The sequence below is a fragment of the Podarcis gaigeae genome (genome assembly GCF_964106915.1).
Source record: "Podarcis gaigeae genome assembly, chromosome: 11".
NCBI lineage: Eukaryota > Metazoa > Chordata > Lepidosauria > Squamata > Lacertidae > Podarcis > Podarcis gaigeae.
In genome coordinates, this window is record NC_139687.1 from 50,555,217 (window position 1) to 50,573,874 (window position 18,658).

Here is an 18,658-nt window from a genome sequence, read left to right on the forward strand (position 1 = left end):
TTCAGTTTCTGCCATGGCAATTCTTAAAATAATTAGAAGGGGAAATTTAGGTTTTTGGCTCCAAGACTTTTAGGGCCAACACTCCCTTCTGATATAAGCAAAATCCACCTCTCACACCACAGCACTTTGGAATGAATTTTGGGTGCTTTTCCTTTAGATCTTCAGGTTAGGATTTGAAAAGACGTTTCATCTTGAACTCTTTCTCATGGAAGAATCCAAGTTTGTTCTACAGGTGAAACAGTTCCAAATCCTTTCCTACAATGAAGTTAATCATAACCACCCTGTTATTGTTATAGTGATGGATCTGAGCTGAGAGCTTAGTCCATAATTGTTTTTTTAAAAAGAAGGGGAGAGTTTTGCTACCAAAGTCTGGCAATACTAGCAACAATTTTAATGGGTGTGGATGATACCTGCAAGTCAACATCGCCAGCTCCTCATCCGGCTTAAGGTATTGATTCCCAAACAGCAAATCAACACCCCACAGAGGAGTTGGAGGTGTCTTACAGGTGGTTCCCCTTTGAAGTGGGGTGACTGAAGGTGGATTTTGCATATAGCCGTTATGAAAATTTCATTACTAGCTCGAATTAACAGAACGCAGGCTCTCGATGGAGACAGAATACCATTGGTGGGTCCGCAATATTTAAAAAGTCACCAAGAACAGTGTTTCTCAACCAGGGTGGTGGTGTGTTATTACTTAATACGCTTTCAATATTCTGGGTTCTCCAAAGGAAGGATTACCACTCCACTCACATTGATGACTGAGAAGGGTAGAGTCATGCATCTCTGATGTTGTATGTCCAGTTCCTGAGTTCAGAGAGGGAGGTCTCCCAGGAAGAGTGAATGTATATGAATCTGAGGGAAGAAGCTGTAGAACTGTGGATGAATCAGAGCTGTATACTGTGTGAGCAGGAGCTAGGCATAGGATTGTTTGGGCCTGCTTGGTGGTGTGGGGACCAAAGAGCTAGAAGGTCTAGAAGGTCTATGATTTTCTAATTTGAGAAACACTGGTCTGGTGGGAAGATCTGGACCTGAGTGGTCAAGACTTAATGGCCATGTGCAGGACACTGGATAGTGAAGTTAAACTGCCCAAAGATCTGAGAAAGAACTAACTATTCACTGCCTGGATTATATGTGTCAGGCTCCTTTCCAACAGTATGAGATTCCTCAAGTATGAAACAAGAACACATACCATTCATTTGCATTCACAAAAGTTGTCCTCTGACCCCTGTCTCCTAGGTTACCATTTAAAAATCACATAACATATGCAAACCCACTGAGCCAAAATTATCATTTAAAGAGTAAGATGCTTCTCCACTCCACACACGCACAACATCGGGTTGGAGAAGATCCATTAGCTTAGTATCCCAACATCTTATACTTGGAGCCCATGGAATCCTTTGGGAGATTCCACGTGAGAGCAGAAATTGGAAAAAGAAAAGAAAAGAACTTTTTAATATTAAAAAGAAAAATATCATCCTTTTTGTGTGTTTGTTTTTTGTTGCTCAAAAGAAACAGAATCAATTTACCTTTGCACAGATCAATCGTGCTATACGCATATTAGCTGTGCAAGGGGGGGAAGAATGAACTGAACTAAAAGTCGTGAGAAATCCTCATCTTTGGTATTGTAGCTGTTGAGGTCTCGGTTGCTCTGTTCCTTGTTCTTTTGAAAAAACTGCATAGGCACAAATTAAAGACAATCTTCAACTTTAAGATTACTGAGTTGTCAAAATGAAGCAGCAATCCCCATTGGCTTTTCCATTCGTTTCCTTTCTTGTCAACCCTTTCTTTGAACTCTGCTTCCTAAAAATGTCCCAAGATGTCTGTCAAAACACAGTGTGTTAGCATTGGTTTGTTTCCTGACGTGCTTCCTTGGTTTGGTTTTTTTTATTTTTTATTTAAATTATTATTCATTTCTTTATCCCCCCCCCCCCTAAATGGAACAGTTTGTTGCAGAAGAAGTAGGTGCAGAAAAAGTTTCTTTGGTTTCGATTAAGTAGTACATAAAAGAGTCTCAAGTGTCTTTAAAGTTTCGTTACAGCATTTGGCTTGCTTTTGAACACTCAAGTGGTGTTCCAAGGAATGGGGGGCTATTCACTGGTGAATATGCACATTGAGTGACCATAGCAATTCTGATGAGAATGATGGTGTGTGTTGTGTGTGGGTATCCTTAGGTGAACACTGTACCTTAGTGAGAATAAAAGTTATCTTTGATGCTTCACTTGAGAACACTGTCTCTTTCAGCTCACTGGACAGGTGAACTGGAATAGAGCCGTACATTGACTGGTGTTTACTTCTAACATATTCAAAACCTGACTACACTGATGACAAGGACAATGGCGATGACGATGACGTTGGGAAATGGCAAGTTATAATGGTCTTTGGCTTGCAATATCCTGCATCTTTGGTGTGTTGCATTCTTACATGAAGTGGTGGGTGGGATGCTTTTTATCCATGGAAGAGACTTGGAGTAAGTGCTCCAGTGGTCAGTGAAGTTATGAAGGCATTGGCTTTATTTTCCTGCCTGGAAACACCAACTAACTCAAACACAGAATGGATGTGGCCAAAATAATAATAATAATAATTAAATAAATAAGTGACGGGATGAAATTGGATGTCTCATAACTGTTTAGGACATATTCACCATTAGTGGTTTTTTTAAAAATATAAAATAAAGTCTAGAGCGTTTCAAGTGTTGCATTTGCTCTATCTGTGGTAGCATCTTAATCTGGCTTCCTGAGTGTGTGTCTGCACTATGTACAAATAGAAATTGTGAAGACCTGCTAAAGTGTGCTTGAAACCAATGTGTTCGCTAACACCCCCTAACTCCGAGCACGTCTTGTAAGAACAGGCAAAGAGTCCAGAGCTGTTCCTGTTTTCTGGTGTCTTTGTGCTTGATAGTTTGGGTTCAAGGGAACCGAATCGTACTGATCCAAGACCTTATCTCCATTGACATCCCCCCCCCTTAAGAGAAAGCAAGTCGGATAGTTCTGAAAATGTTTAATGTAACAATGCCTGAGTTTCTAAAATAACCCCCCCATGTTCTTAGGTCTAGATTAAGTTTGTGCTCAGTACTTGTATGTTTCAATGCTTGTGAGCTTTGGTATAGTAGTGTGGAGAAACTAAGCATGTTGGAAACAAAATAGGTCCAGTGTCTTTGGATTTCCTTTGGTGAACAAATCTTAGCAAAGTTGATGCTGTCTTGTTGACCGATTCCTTGGCCCTCGAAGCTGATGAATATTTTCAGCTTCCGTTGGCTCTGTCATGATAACCCTGGATTAATTTGGGTCATGCACGACCTACGTCTGTTTCAGACATGCTTAGTCTTGCCTTTCAATGTATTTTTGACCTGCACATATATTTTTTTTAAAAGAAGAAAACCCTAAAAAACCATTTAAATAAAATAAAAATGCCCTGTGTTGTAAATCAGTATTACTGTTTTAAGAGGTTTGTGCTTTCATATCACCAGTGAAGGGCCCCAGGAAGAATCCATTCCTTTTCATATATATATTAGTTGAGTTGTGCCCAATTTAGATTCTGATTTTCGATCATGCTTTGGTACAAGTGGTGGAGGTTGAGGAGGGCCCCCCGGTGCTCAGATCATCCTGCCATTTCTCGAGGCTCCGCCTCCTAGCATTCATGAAGAAGTTACTGACAGTGGTAAGTTCCAAGCCCAGCTGCTGAGAGATGGTGATCTGCATTTCTTTGGACGGACGTTTGTTCTCTTTGAAGATGGCAAAAAGTGTTCTGCGTTGGAGATCAGTGAAAACCAGACGAGATTTCTTCTGGGAGTTGTTCCTATCTTTGTTTGGTTCTTGTTCTTTGCGTTTGCATGCTTAGGAAAGAGAAACAGAGAGAGGAGAGAGAGAAAAAGAGAATCAATGCATGCATAAGTACCAGTCAACTGAGCAGGTGATACATTGAAAACATTGATGAAGCTGTAGAGTAGATGTCAACTGTTAAACTTTTATTGTGCAAATTGCAGAAACGTCAATATCCAACCTGCCCAGGCCCATCTTTTCTGACTGGGAGTGACTAATGCAGGCGAAGTGCATAGTAAAAACCATCTCCGTTAATACAGAGTGTGTAATTAACCGGGTTGGCATTAGCATATAGGCAGACTACCATGGCTCTGCCCCTAGGAATGGAGGAGAAACTGCTCACATTTCAAAGGGAACCTACCCTATTCTGTACTATCCAAAACAATACGCAAATAGCCATCCTTCGGAATTTGCACGCCTCTGAATTTTGCAGCAGTGAATTCTCCAGCCAAGTAATGTGTAAAGGGGCCCCTGACCATTAGGTCCAGTCGTGACCAACTCTGGGGTTGCAGCGCTCATCTCGCTTTATTGGCTGAGGGAGCTGGTGTACAGCTTCCGGGTCATGTGGCCAGCATGACTAAGTCGGTTCTGGCAAACCAGAGCAGCGCACGGAAACGCCGTTTACCTTCCCGCCATTTATCTACTTGCGATTTGATGTGCTTTCGAACTGCTAGATTGGCAGGAGAAGTAATGTGTACAAGAAGCATATCAAAATAACATACAAAAGTGAATTGTTTTCGGGGAAACTACATTGCAGAAATGTGTATATTAGGCAAATTTGATGAATCGCACCATTTCAGTTTCTCATTTTTCCAGCCTCAAGTTCAGTTATCCAGATTTGCACATTAGTTTGTGGTTGGTTTGGTTTTGGTTTTTTTTTAAAAGTCATTGTGAAAATTCAACAGCATTTTAGTACCTTGGTTTGCAAACAGTCTGGTTTGCATACATTTTGGATTACAAACACGTCAAACCCGGTAGTGCGTGTCCCGGTTTGTAAACTTTTTTGGGGATTACAACCCATTTTTTTGGGGGGGGGATTACGACAAAAAAAATTTGGAGGCCTCATTGGCGAAAGCGCGCCTTGGGTTACAACCTGTTTTGGTTTACAAACGGACCTACAGAATGGATTAAGGTAAGCCAAGGTACCACTGTATTTTTTCCCTAATGTGCCCATTCTTATCCCATTTCCCCTAATGTAATGCATTCTACACGTCCTTTTCACCAATATGTGCATGTCTCCCCACACTTCTCCCCAGTATGTGAATTTTGTACACATTACTTGGCTGGAGAGCTGCATTGCAAAATTGGGAGCAGTGTGAATTTTGAAGGGCGGCTGCATTTCAGTTTTGTGTATTGATTCAGAAAGTGCGAATTTAAAAGGTCCACCTTTACATGTGAGCCAAATCAAAATTCCTCCTTCCAAACAAGCTTGTTTCATCCCCCATGTGACAGCCCTTAAGATATTTTGTGCCTGTAACCTCTCAGTTTCCTCTTACCCAGACTAAACATACCCAACTCTCTCAACATTCCTCATAAAACTTGGTTTCCAGACCCTTAACCAGCTTGGTTGCCTTCCTCTGCACATGTTCCAGTTTGTCAATATCCTATTTAAATTGTAGTGCCCAAAGTTGGACGCTGTTCTCCAGGTTGGGTCTGAACAAGGCAGAATAGAGTGGGACTATTACATCCCTTGATCTAGCCCCTGCACTTCCATTGATGCATCCTAAAATAGCATTAGCATTTAAAATGAAATATATATACTGCCCTCATAGGGCAGCTTGCAACATAAAAACACATAACATATAAAGACATAAAAACACATGCAAACAAAAACATTAACTCAACCTGCCCCCCGACACATTTAAAAGTGTGTTAAATCCCAATCACTGATTTCTATGGACAGATTCACATCTTCCTCACAATCCTAAATGAAAGCTGGGCATTCACAGATTCATGGAAACGAACACGGAGAAATCTACGTTCAAAACAAAGTGAAATGCAGGTCTTACAATGGATTGTGTTAATCCCTTGGGAAGAATTACCGCAGACACAGTTAAATCATTGTATTTACAAAAGATATAGCTATTAGTGTTGGCTAACACTACTGATTCCCTCCTCCGCCCCCCAAATTAAGAGACCTGATTATCCGAACGCTGTAGGATATATTCCCAAATGGAAGCATTTCGCTCTTTTCCTACAGGGTCTCTTCAGCAGACATGCTTCTCTGCCTGATTCCTACAGCTGTGGGTTTGCTGTCCCTCAAATCCAGCCCTGTGTTAGGCTGCAATCCTAATGCCACTTACTCAGGAGTAAGCCCCACTGAATTCAACAGGTAAAAGGTAAAGGACCCCTGGACGGTTCAGTCCAGTCAAAGGTGATTATAGGGTTGCGGTGCTCATCTCGCTTTCAGGCCGAGGGAGCCAATGTTTGTCCACAGACAGCTTTCCGGGTCATGTTGCCAGCATGATTATACCGCTTTTGGCGCAACGGAACACCGTGACGGAAACCAGGGTGCACAGAAACACTGTTTACCTTCCCACCGCAGTGGTACCTATTTATCTGCTTGCACTGGCGTGCTTTCAAACTGCTAGGTTAGCAGGAGCTGGGACAGATCAATGGGAGCTCACTTTGTTGCAGGGATTCGAACCGCCAACCTTCTGAATGGCAAGCCCAAGAGGCTCAGTGCCACCCACGTCCCTGTTCAACAGGACTTACTTGTGACTTGCTGTGGTTAGAATTGGCAGCCTCGGGGCTCCTCCAGACGATCTGTTTATTGGGCATTCATGCAGATTTGCTTGCAGAAAGCTTATGCAGAGGTTAGACTATGGTAATTACTGAGCATTTACTCTGATTTGTTTGCAGAGCAGTTACATGACAATGAGAAGTGGCTATCCTGATTTGCTTGCAAGGTGTTCGTACGCCTTCCTGTTCATCCTTCATTCATCATTTTTCTAAGCTAAAAAAAGCATGCTTTTTAAATAGTAGTGAATCTGTTGCACTAGAGCCCCAGAGCACTTTAAAGTGCTTTAATTGCACAAACCTAGTATGCTCTCGAATCCCTCCTACAAAATAGCGATAATCTGGCAGGCAAAATATAGCATATTCTTGAAGCAAGTGAAAACGGCTGTGAAATGAATCCAGAACAAATAACTCTTTTAGCATAGCGGGTCAGACAATCTTGACCTAATATTTTATATCTACTCCCATGAACTCTACAGTACTATATTTCCTGCTCCGCTCGGCAGTACTATGCTGAGTAAATGCAACATTAATCTGCTAAGTTAATGCACATGGTTGGAGACAAAGCTGAGCCAACATAATTCTCCTCCCCTCCTTGTTTTGAGCATGGAAAGGCCTTGCCAAATGCACATTTGCAGAACTGAAGTTCCCTGGATGAAATGTGGAAAGCCCGTGTGGAACATCTACATCAGCCATGGCCAAACTTGGCCCTCCAGCTGTTTTGGGACTACAGTTCCCATCATCCCTGACCACTGGTCCTGTTAGCTAGGGATGATGGGAGTTGTAGTCCCAAAACAGCTGGAGGGCCAAGTTTGGCCATGCCTGATCTACATGTATTTCAAAACAAAACAAAACAATGCCCTTTGATAAACTGTTTAGGTTCAGTTTAGACACTAGCAGGGCAAACCAAACCTCATTTGCACATGGCTGGGGTTGGTTTGGATTGGGTTAAAGTGTTCCTCTGTTGGGTGTTAGCCTTCTGACATCATGTGCCTTTTATACGCATGGGTGCTTCCGTTCCCACATGATTTATCCATGAAAATGGCAGGAAAGAACTGTCTGCTGGAATGCCATCCCAAATTGTGCCCAATGGTATGATGTATGACAAATGTGGGGAAATTACACCATGGAAATCCTACAACCTTCTGGCTTAACGAGGTTACAAACCTTTCTTTTTCTTTTCTGGAAGCAATCATCATGAAAATGAGTGCAACACATCTGCTAGATTTCAAGGAGTGTGCGAAATATCACATAACAGGCAGAAAACATCAGATGTGGAAACACTGGGGAAATGGAATGAATGCTGTCTGAATGCAGCCTTAGGCTGCTTGTTGAAACTCTTCAGCAGATGCCAAAAAGACAACAGATAGCGTCTTTCTAATATTCAAGGGGAGGGGATTCCAAGGGCAGTAGATGCCACAACACTAAAGGCCTGGTTCCTATATTTTATGGAATGAATCTTGTGATAAGATCTGCAGGAGGTCTTCCCCTGCAGTGACTGATTGGGCATATGAAGGGCTGAATCAGGTGGAAGAAGCATGTCTGCAGCAAGTGTTTAGATGCAGGATTCCTCACCCAGATAGAAACGGGCCCAAGGCAGATTGTTTCTACATTATTATTATTATTATTATTATTATTATTATTATGCATGTTGACCCTACCTGGATAGGAATAACATGCCCGTCAACAATCCCAATTTCACCATCCTGGCTCCTGATTGGATGTCCTAGTTTTGATGCCAAGCTCTTATGTGAGTCAGCTGGCTCCTGTGAGATCTTGGCACCAAAATATATGCATCCTCATCCCTTGATAAAACTCAGTTCTATGACTCTTATGACTCCAGACCTTAGGAATAATAACAACAGCAACAACTATAATAAGTGGAATAGGAATAGTACTAGTAGTAATAATAATGGTAACTACTAGTACTAGTGGGACGGGGGTGGCACTGTGGGTTAAACCACAGAGCCTAGGACTTGCCCCCCCAAATTAACTTCTCTACATTCCCACCGGGACTGTGGTTACACCATAGAGCCTAGGACTTGCCGATCAGAAGGTCGGCAGTTGGAATCCCCGCGACGGGGTGAGCTCCCGTTTCTCGGTCCCTGCTCCTGCCAACCTAGCAGTTCGAAAGCACGTCAAAGTGCAAGTAGATAAATAGGTACCGCTCCAGTGGGAAGGTAAACAGTGTTTCCATGCGCTGCTCTGGTTGGCCAGAAGTGGCTTAGTCCTGCTGGCCACATGACCCGGAAGCTGTACACCGGCTCCCTCAGCCAATAAAGCGAGATGAGCGCCGCAACCCCAGAGTCAGCCACGACTGGACCTAATGGTCAGGGGTCCCTTTGCCTTTACTAGTACTAGTAGTAGACTCCTTGGAGGCCCCGCGGAGCATCCTGCCCTGGCTGGCCCTGCTCCTGGGAGCAGGGTACATGTGCCACCCCAGGCCCCCGATCAGTTTGCTCCACCGCTGCTACTAGCAACTACTAATAGTAGTATCAGTAGTATGAATAGCCCTGCAAACTTAGGAGAGTTTCTGTTCACATTCTCCTAAACTTCTTTTCTGCCTTGGGAAGGAGAAAGATGAGAGAGAGAAGGGAACAAGCTGCTCAGGATACTTTGCAACCTTTCCCCTTTCCAAAATACCCATTTCCTACTGGAACAAATCACTGCTGATAACCAATAATACGACATCAGCAGCCACCAAGCCAATCTCAGCCCTCATCTCATGCTTAGTTGCTGTTTTCCTGATGAGAGGGAAAAGGCAGCCAGTGCCGGACAAAGCAAAGTCAGGGGCTGGAAGCAAATGGCCAAGAATGAGTGCACGCAGAGAGAAACAGCAGCCAGCAGTCCCCAGCACCATTATAATGATGGCCTGTATTTGTGGCTTCATTTCAAGACACATTCCTACAAACGGGTGTTACTACTAAATCACTATCATCACAAACATTATTTCAGTTACCCTTACAGTTACCCTTGTAAAGTAAGCCAGTCTATTATTATTCTCATGTAACCACACCAATACCTGCCTTTGTCTCTCTGGAAACTACCGGATTTTTCCGTGTGTAAGACACCCCTTTTTTTGGGGTGGGATTGCTGACAATCCCTCACCCGCCTGACCGCCACTGCAAATTGCACACCTTGACAAGGCGACCAATTGTCTGCCAACTTGCCGCCATCAGCCACCAATCACACACACAATTGCCGCAGCAGCAGCCAATCGTCAGCAGGCCTTGCCGCAGCCACCAATCACCCACCCAATCACCCATCGGATTCTCCAATTCGTGAATGCCACCAATCGCCTGTTCCTCACCTGTCAACTCAGGTTTCAAACATGTGAAGTCCTACTGAAGGCAAGAGTACCTCTGAGCATATGAAGAGCACCTTGCCTGCACCGCTAAGCAAATACATCCTAAATGACAACGTTGTGGCTTTTATCAAGTTTCATTTTTATTTTATTTTACTTACAGTGGGACTGCCTTACAAAGTTCTCGGAGCAGTCCACAAGAAGAAATAAAACAACCTAAAAGTCACAAAACCCACATCGAGTTGGGAGGGACTCAAAGGGCCGTCTAGTCTAAAACCCCAACCCTCAACAAATGGCAGCAGCAATATACTCTTTTGCTAAGAGAAAAAATGGCTCAAGTCTAAAATGGATTTAAAAGGCCTGGGAAAATAAAAAAGGTATTCACCAGGCACCTGAAAGTGTCAGATGAGCCTGACATTGCAAAATGAGGGGCCACCACTGAAAAAGACCTTGCTCCATTGTCATTGTTCCTAGTTGTACTTTTCACTAGGCAGGAACTAAGAGAGGCTTTTTTAAAGGTTTTAATACCCCCCCCCCAAGTCTTAAACTGTGTGTATGTGGAATAATTATTGGTTTACTAGAGTCGTATGAGATTTCTTCCCCAACCTCAACACTCCCCCCCCCCATTTCTTTTTGCTTCACTTAGGTTATTTATTTATGATGCCTGTCTCCAATATGGTCCCGCAAAAAGCCAAGAGAAGTTACGGAATATGATCAGGAGCTCTTACCTTTTCACTGTAGTTCCTAAAAGGTTTTTTGGGAGGTTATTTTATCACATCACTAATTCATGGCCTTATCCTTCTCAGTAGCGAACAATAAATAATGCAAAGGCTGAATGCGTCTCCATGCGATTCGGTAAATACTTTCCTCCAGCTGTTAAGTTTGCTCTGGAAAAGGAATTGTGGGGGGTCTTCTCTGCCCTCCTCATCTCCCCTTGCCCCAATCACTGAATTTGAAATCACATCTCATAGCTGCAAAACAACAACAACAACAACAAAACCCAGTGCCACGCTACACACCAGAAATACATGTTCAGCGAAGCGTGTGAAATTTGCACGAGGAATCTTGAGGGTTTGTTTCCGGGCAGACTGTAGAGTGCGCTGGGATTGAGGCAGGAATGTTTGAGGATAGAAGCACAATAAATTACCTTGTGGTGAGCCTAACACACATAGTATTGTCCACAACTGACTGACAGCAGGTCTCCAAAGTTTCAGGCAGGAGTCCCTCCCAGCCCTACCAGGAGATGCTGGAGGAATGAACCTGCAATCTTCTGATGGTATATTACACCAGTACAGATAGCAAAAATGCACAAAACCGGGTCAAACATATGTTGGAAATGTAAAGAGAAAGAAGGGATTTTTTATCATATGTGGTGGGAATGGTGGGACCCCTGACCATTAGGTTCAGTCGTGGCCGACTCTGGGGTTGCGGCGCTCATCTCGCTTTACTGGCCGAGGGAGCCGGTGTACAGCTTCCAGGTCATGTGGCCAGCATGACTAAGCCACTTCTGGTGAACCAGAGCAGTGCACAGAAACGCCGTTTACCTTCCCGCCGGAGTGGTACCTATTTATCTACTTGTACTTTGACGTGCTTTCGAACTGCTAGGTTGGCAGGAGCAGGGACCGAGCAACAGGAGCTCACCCCGTTGCAGGGATTCGAACCGCCCACCTTCTGATCGGCAAGTCCTAGGCTCTGTGGTTTAACCCACAGTGCCACCTGCGTCCCGGTAGGAATGTAGAGAAGTTATTTTTTTTTTTGGAAATGATATATAATGAATTGAAAAAAAATGTTTAAAATGACATTTGTAAAAAAACCAGAAGTATTTCTGTTAGGGATTGTAGGACAAGACCTGCCAAGAAAAACAAATAACTTATTTATTTATGCTACAACAGCAGCAAGAGTCTTGATAGCACAAGGATGGAAGAATGCGAAATCCCAACGAAAGAACAGTGGCAAGAAAAATTGATGAGCTACGCAGAGGTGGCTAAATTGACATACAAATTGTGGGACAAGGACAACTGTGACTTTAAGGAAGAATGGGAGCTTTTCACAATTTATCTAAAAAAAACAACAGAATGAATTGGACTTCTTGGCAGGTTTTGAATACACAAATTTATTAGTTGATAACATGATAGATAGATAATGTAAGGATATGTATAGCTTTATAACATGCAGAGAGTAATATGTGCTGAGAAATCAGAGAGAGGAGCTGAGGGAGGGTTTGAAGGGGGAGTGGGGAAAAGGGGGAGAAATAATGAATATGATATGTTTTGATAATTTGTTATGTTGAAATTGTTAATAAAAACTTTTTTTAAAAAAAAACAAGAACCTGCAACCTTCTGCATGTTGCAAAGGAGATGTTCTGCCATTGAGCTATGGCCCTTCCCTGTATTATTGCAGACAGCTCTGAGTGCAGACAACCATCGTCCCAAGGCATAACTTGCTGCAGTATACACATAGCTACTTTGCATGCCCGTCCCCCTTTATGCTCCCTCCTATTAAATGGGGAGGGTGGTTATTTTTATATGTGTATCGCACAGCTGCATTTGACTGAGGTTTGAAGATGCTGACAAGCATTTACCAAGTATTAAAATGTACTGCAATGGACATAGCCCTATCAGCTTCCTTCCTTCCTCATAATATTTTTAGATTGTGGTTTCATAACAACTTTGCCATTCAAATCATTTTAAAAGCATTTTGGGCAGGATTCAACTAATGAGTCCTGCTAAGCAGAAGTGGGGCTGTCCCCTGCTCTCTTCTCCCCATACGCCCCACAAAATTATCTTGGGAGAACCCCCAGAATGTTGTGCAGGGGGAGGACAGGGGAGATTGTCCTGTCCGGCAAAGTAAAATGCTTGCACTGATAGAACGATTGCCGTAGCGCTACATTTAATTCCTCCATTTATATGTTTTTAGATATTTTAAATTGTTTTTATCATTACAGTGGTACCTCCGGTTACGAACTTAATTTGTTCTGGAGGTCTGTTCTTAAGCCGAAACTGTTCTTAACATGAGGCACACTTTTGCTAATGGTGTCTCCCGTTGCTGCGTTGCTGCCGATGCACGACTTCCGCTCCTGGGCTAAGTTTGCAACTACAGTGGTACCTCGGGTTAAGTACTTAATTCATTCCGGAGGTCCGTTCTTAACCTGAAACTGTTCTTAACCTGAAGCACCACTTTAGTTAATGGGGCCTCCTGCTGCCGCCGTACAATTTCTGTTCTCATCCTGAAGCAAAGTTCTTAACCCGAGGTACTATTTCTGGGTTTGCGGAGTCTGTAACCTGAAGCGTCTGTAACCTGAAGTACCACTGTAGAGGGATCTACTTCCGGGTTAGCAGAGCTCGTTACCCAAAGCATTCATAAGGAGGACGGTATGTAACCCAAGGTTCCACTGAACGCACATTCACCCAGAAATCCACATGTGCCCATGGATCTAAACAGATTGGCAATTCCTGCTTTAAGCACTCTTGAGTGTGTGTGGACCAGTCATACACTGGCTTCCAAGCACAATTCAAAGTGTTGGTGCTGACCTGTAAAGCCCTTTTCGGACGTGGTCCTGCATAACTCCATCGTTTAGCCCGGACACTGAGGTCCAGCTCCAATGGTCTTCTGGCGGTTCCCTCACTGCAAGAAGTGACCTTACAGGAAACCAGGTAGAGGGTCTTCTTGGTAGTGGCTCCTGCCCTGTGGATTGCCCTCCCATCAGATGTCAAGGAGATAAATAACTATACAACTTTTAGAAGACATCTGAAGGCAGTCCTGTATCAGGAGATTTTTAATGGTTGATGTTTTATTATGTTTTTATATGTGTTGGAAGCTGCCCAGAGTGGCTTAGGCAACCCAGCCAGGTGTGTGGGGTATAATCATAATCATAGGTAAAGGTAAAGGGACCCCTGAGCTTTAGGTCCAGTCATGGACGACTCTGGGATTGCGGCGCTCATCTCACTTTACTGGCCGAGGGAGCCGGCGTACAGCTTCTGGGTCATGTGGCTAGCATGACTAAGCCACTTCTGGCAAACCAGAGCAGCGCACAGAAACACCATTTACCTTCCCACCAGAGCGGTACCTATTTATCTACTTGCACTTTGAAGTGCTTTCGAACTGCTAGGTTGGCAGGAGCAGGGACCGAGCAAAGGGAGCTCACTCCGTTGTGGGGATTCGAACTGCCGACCTTCTGATCGGCAAGTCCTAGGCTCTGTGGTTTGATTAATTTAATCTATTTGTAATTTGTGGGTTATAGGGCCAGCTCTACCATAGCACCAAGTGAAGCGAGTTGCTTAGAGTAACATCATTTGGGTACATTTCAACCCGGGCAGCCGCAGTTGTTAAATCCTTGTTCCAAGGAAGCAAGCCAGATGAAGGAGACAGATGAAGGTGGGCATTGATGTGTGAAAGGATTGGCCTTTCTATGGAGGGGGGTGGGCAAGGGGCACGGCTTGGCGCTTTGGTTCAGGAAGCAAAATGTCTTGGACTATCACTGCTGAGCTGAGCTGTCTCTGGGATGGATTGTCTTGAGGCTGTCCCTGGAAGGGAATAAGGAAATGTCAGCTACTTGCCAGGGAAATTTGGAAAACGTTGTTGAGGAAATCTCCGAAAGGCTCGGAGGGACGCTCTGGTGAGGCACTCAGCAAAATCATTAGCATTCACAGCCAGAGAAGGAAGCTGCCATTGCATCAGGTGATTTCTCAGAAGCAAAAGCCTCGAGAGATAGAAAAAAAGAAAGGAAAAGTCATGTCAAACAAGAACATTTTTAGTTCTTACCAGACATCTAACAATGCAGACTCTGGTAACTAGAGGACAAGAGACCGGCTGCAAAGATGAGTGATGATATGGAGAGCCCACTGCCAGGAGAATTGAAACAGAATCTGGTATGTTCCCCCAAACTTGCAACATATGCATTCTGCATATTGAGCCATTTTTGCAGGCTGGGAAGATTTTGGAAAGCTTTCACGCCATGTTAACTGGTATAATGTGTGTGCGCCTCTGCATGTGTATAAGGCAGAATTGGCTGTCAAGATTAGTCTCTGTTCAGAGTGGCAGGCATTGCTTCTTGCAATGGGGACCTTGTTTGTGACCTACCCCACCTGCTAACTCAAGGCCTTGGAAGGAGAGAAGGGGACTGAGAGACCTGCATTCCTTCCACAGAAGCAGCTGGATTTTCATGCCAGGGAGTACAGGTCCCATTTTGGATTTCTCAGTAAAGCTGCAAGTGTGTTGAATGGCTTCTGCAATCTGCTTTGACCTAAAATTTGGATCTGAGAACTCTGCTGGCCAGATTTGGGTTTGACCCAGTGGCGTAGCGTGGGGGGTGCCGGGGGTGCCAGCCGCACCGGGCGCAACATCTGGGGGTTAGGGTTAGGGGGCGCAAATCCACGGCTTAGGGGGCGCAATCCACGGGTTAGGGGGCACAAATTACTTGCCTTGCCCCGGGTGCTGACAACCCATGCTATACCACTGGTTTGACCCAAATGTCCCAAGCAAAAACCTTAATCTGACTCATCTGAGTTTCTTTACAAGCAGCGCACGCAGAGTGAAGCAGCCACAACTTTGGGTGTCATAAAAGAGCAGCAAATTGTTAGTAACTTCACTTTCTTTTTGTATTTTTGCTGCCAGAGAGAGAGAGAGAGAGAGAGAGAGAGAGAGAGAGAGAGAGATGCAACATTTTGTGTACCCCTATCATGTCTTCAAAAAAATGAAGATCATGGCCACTGGTCCCATCACCTCCTGGCAAATAGAAGGGGAAGAAATGAAGGCAGTGAGAGATTTTACCTTCTTGGGCTCCATGATCACTGCAGATGTGACAGCAGTCAAGAAATTAAAAGACGCCTGCTTCTTGGGAGAAAAGCAGTGACAAACCTAGACAGCATCTTAAAAAGCAGAGACATCACCTTGCCGACAAAGTCCGTATAGTTGAAGCTTTGGTTTTCCCAGTAGTGATGTATGAAAGTGAGAGCTGGACCATAAAGAAGGCTGATCGCTGAAGAATGGATGCTTTTGAATTATGGTGCTGGAGGAGACTCTTGAGAGTCCCATGGACTGCAAGAAGGTCAAACCTATCCATTCTTAAGGAAATCAGCCCTGAGTGTTCACTGGAAGGACAGATCCTGAAGCTGAGGCTCCAATACTTTGGCCACCTCATGAGAAGAGAAGACTCCCTGGAAAAGACCCTGATGTTGGGAAAGATTGAGGGCACAAGGAGAAGGGGATGACAGAGGACGAGATGGTTGGACAGTGCTCTCGAAGCTACCAGCATGAGTTTGACCAAACTGCGGGAGGCAGTGTAAGACTGGAGTGCCTGGCGTGCTCTGGTCCATGGGGTCACGAAGAGTCGGACACGACTAAATGACTAAACAACAATAAATCATGTCTTCTCTAACTTGCATTCCTCTAAACCGAAAAGTTCCAGATGCTGCAACTTTTCCACATAGGGGAGTTTTTTTTAATCCCACACGGTCATTTTGGCTTCCCTTTTCTGAACCTTTTTCAACTCTACAATATCCGTTTTGAGGTGAGATGGTCAGAACTACACACACTGCTCCAAATGCAGTTGTGTTCTCATATTATTTCGCATCACTTCTAATTATTATTTTTAATTGCTTCATCCTTAGGCTAGTTCGCACACGATGAAGTGCTGTGGAGTGCCCTCCCTGCTAAAATACGAGATGCCCCATCAACATTGGCATTCCGCCGGCTCCTGAAAGCAAACTTTTAAAGGCAAGCATTCTCCTGGTTTTATTGTTGTAACTGGTCCTTTTATCTGTTTAAACTGCCGTGCTTTGTGTGTTTTATTATACGCTTTAATTAAGGATGTTTCAATACTCCAGTGGAATTGTTATTGCATATTTTAATTATAGGTGTAAAATGCTCAGGTGCCATTTTGGCATATAAGGCACCGCAATAGGTTTGGGTACATTTCAACCAGGGCAGCCACAGTTGTTAAATTCCTGTTCAGTGCACTTGAATGGCAGGCACTGAAAAGTGTTGGGTTGATCTGAAACTTCTACCTGTGGCCTATTCTTCATGCCAGGAGACCTGAACTTGTGGTCCTCCTTATGCCACTGGACTACAACGCCCATCATCCCTGGCCAACATCAGCTGGCAGGAGCTGATGGGAGCTGTAGTACAACAACACCTAAAGAGTATCCCATGCCTGATGCAAGCCATCACTTGATGCTGCAGTCATCAGGTGATGTACATGCATTTGTCAATGAGCCCCAAGGTTTCTCACTCTTGTTGTAAGCCATCACTTGATGTTGTAGTCAGCAAGTCATGCACACGAGCAAGTCAATGGCAAACACCCCCATTGACTAAGAGGCGTGACAGCAGGTTTGCCAGGGACGCAGGAGGAAGCAGCTGCATATCTCTTTGCAGCAAGTCAGGGTGACTGTGTTCAACTAATTGTGCAATCCATTTCTTAACTCTGAGCAAAGCATCATAATGTCCCCTTGGATGCATTATGGAGAAGTGATCAGATCTGTAATGAGGAAGAGTGATTAATGAATCACTCTATATGTATGAACTGGAAAGCTCGTTCAATTAGCGTGAGATCCTTAATGAAACAGGCTTGCAAGCCTGCCCGATGCAGAATACTAAAAATATTCGCACTTAATGCTGACATTAAAAGTGTTAGCATTTTAGTTGATCCTGTTGCAAGATTAATGGAGGGCAGGGAAGTTCAAGCTGTCTTAAGCTATCTGTTGGAGCTGTCTGGAGCTGGAGCTGCTTACACATGCAATTCCCCTGATCCAGTAAAAGGAAATCCCTGCGTGGAAACCGGGGCATCATTTAAGGAGGACAGAGGGGAAGCAGCGCCCTCCCTTTCCCTTGTTTCTGATGTGATCATTCCTCAGCAGCATGGATATTTCACTGGTTCGACACATTAAGTGGCTATCTCTACAAACAATTAAATGGACACATATCCTCGGTACAAGGAGTGGCTGTGGTGACTCTTGGTTCATCACCTTTCAACCAATTATTATGAAGCTTTAAAAAGCAACAATAGCAAGTGCTTTTAAAAGACACCACTTTTGCTCGCCCCATTTATTTTTTTAAGCACTCGCTCACTCACACTAAAACAACATTCTACACCTTTTGTTTCTTTGTTAACAAGCTCACATCTTATACAATTTCCTACTGCCGCAGGTCATGTCTCAAGTCTGCATTCAAGCCGCCAAGTTCCAATATGCTCAGAAAGTCGCAATCTGCTTTTGGTGAATTCACCACTGGGTGAGCCTACAGCCCACATTATTTGTTACCTACAGCCCAGATTATTTGGAGATCAGGGGCCTTGCCAGAGCCGGATCTGTACCACAGTCAATGATCTATTAGTGCTGTTGTCAAGAGATAATGTTGCGGCCCCAGCAGCATACCTCTATTTTCTCGCATCAAGAAACACAAGAAGGGCCTTTACTCTAGCCAGAAGCCCAGCCTTGCCCTTGCCAGTTTTGGAAAGGAGCATTTGGAAAAGTCCCACATGCTCAGAGACTTTGCACCTGCCCATTAGGGGAAATAGGAAGCCCTGAGCATTTATTTTTTAGATGTACCTTTTATGACGAGACATGCAGAGATACCATTGACCCTCAGCTGGAGAGGTTTGCTAACCTTTCGGATAAGTCTAAACTCAATTTTCTCCACTTAGGCAAAGACCACAAGACGACCTGGATGGTTACCAGATTCTGTGCGCAGATTTGCAGGCGCAGACCACCCCCTAAAACAAATTAGTTCACTGGGAAAACAATCAAAGTCAGCCTCCATGGTGGTAGGGCCAATTTGTATGGTAGCCCAAATTTTAGGTCTT

General features: G+C 44.1%; 1 protein-coding gene across 1 annotated transcript in view; it reads right to left on the reverse strand.

The window, feature by feature from the left end:
* Positions 1–1,274: 1,274 nt before the first annotated feature.
* Positions 1,275–18,658, reverse strand: part of ONECUT2 (one cut homeobox 2) — a 72,627-nt gene continuing 55,243 nt past the window's right edge. The window contains exon 2 of the mRNA XM_083702835.1: positions 1,275–3,832. Within this exon, the coding sequence (XP_083558961.1) occupies positions 3,546–3,832 (287 nt within the window). The 3' untranslated portion in view covers positions 1,275–3,545. The remainder of the gene's footprint in view (positions 3,833–18,658) is intronic.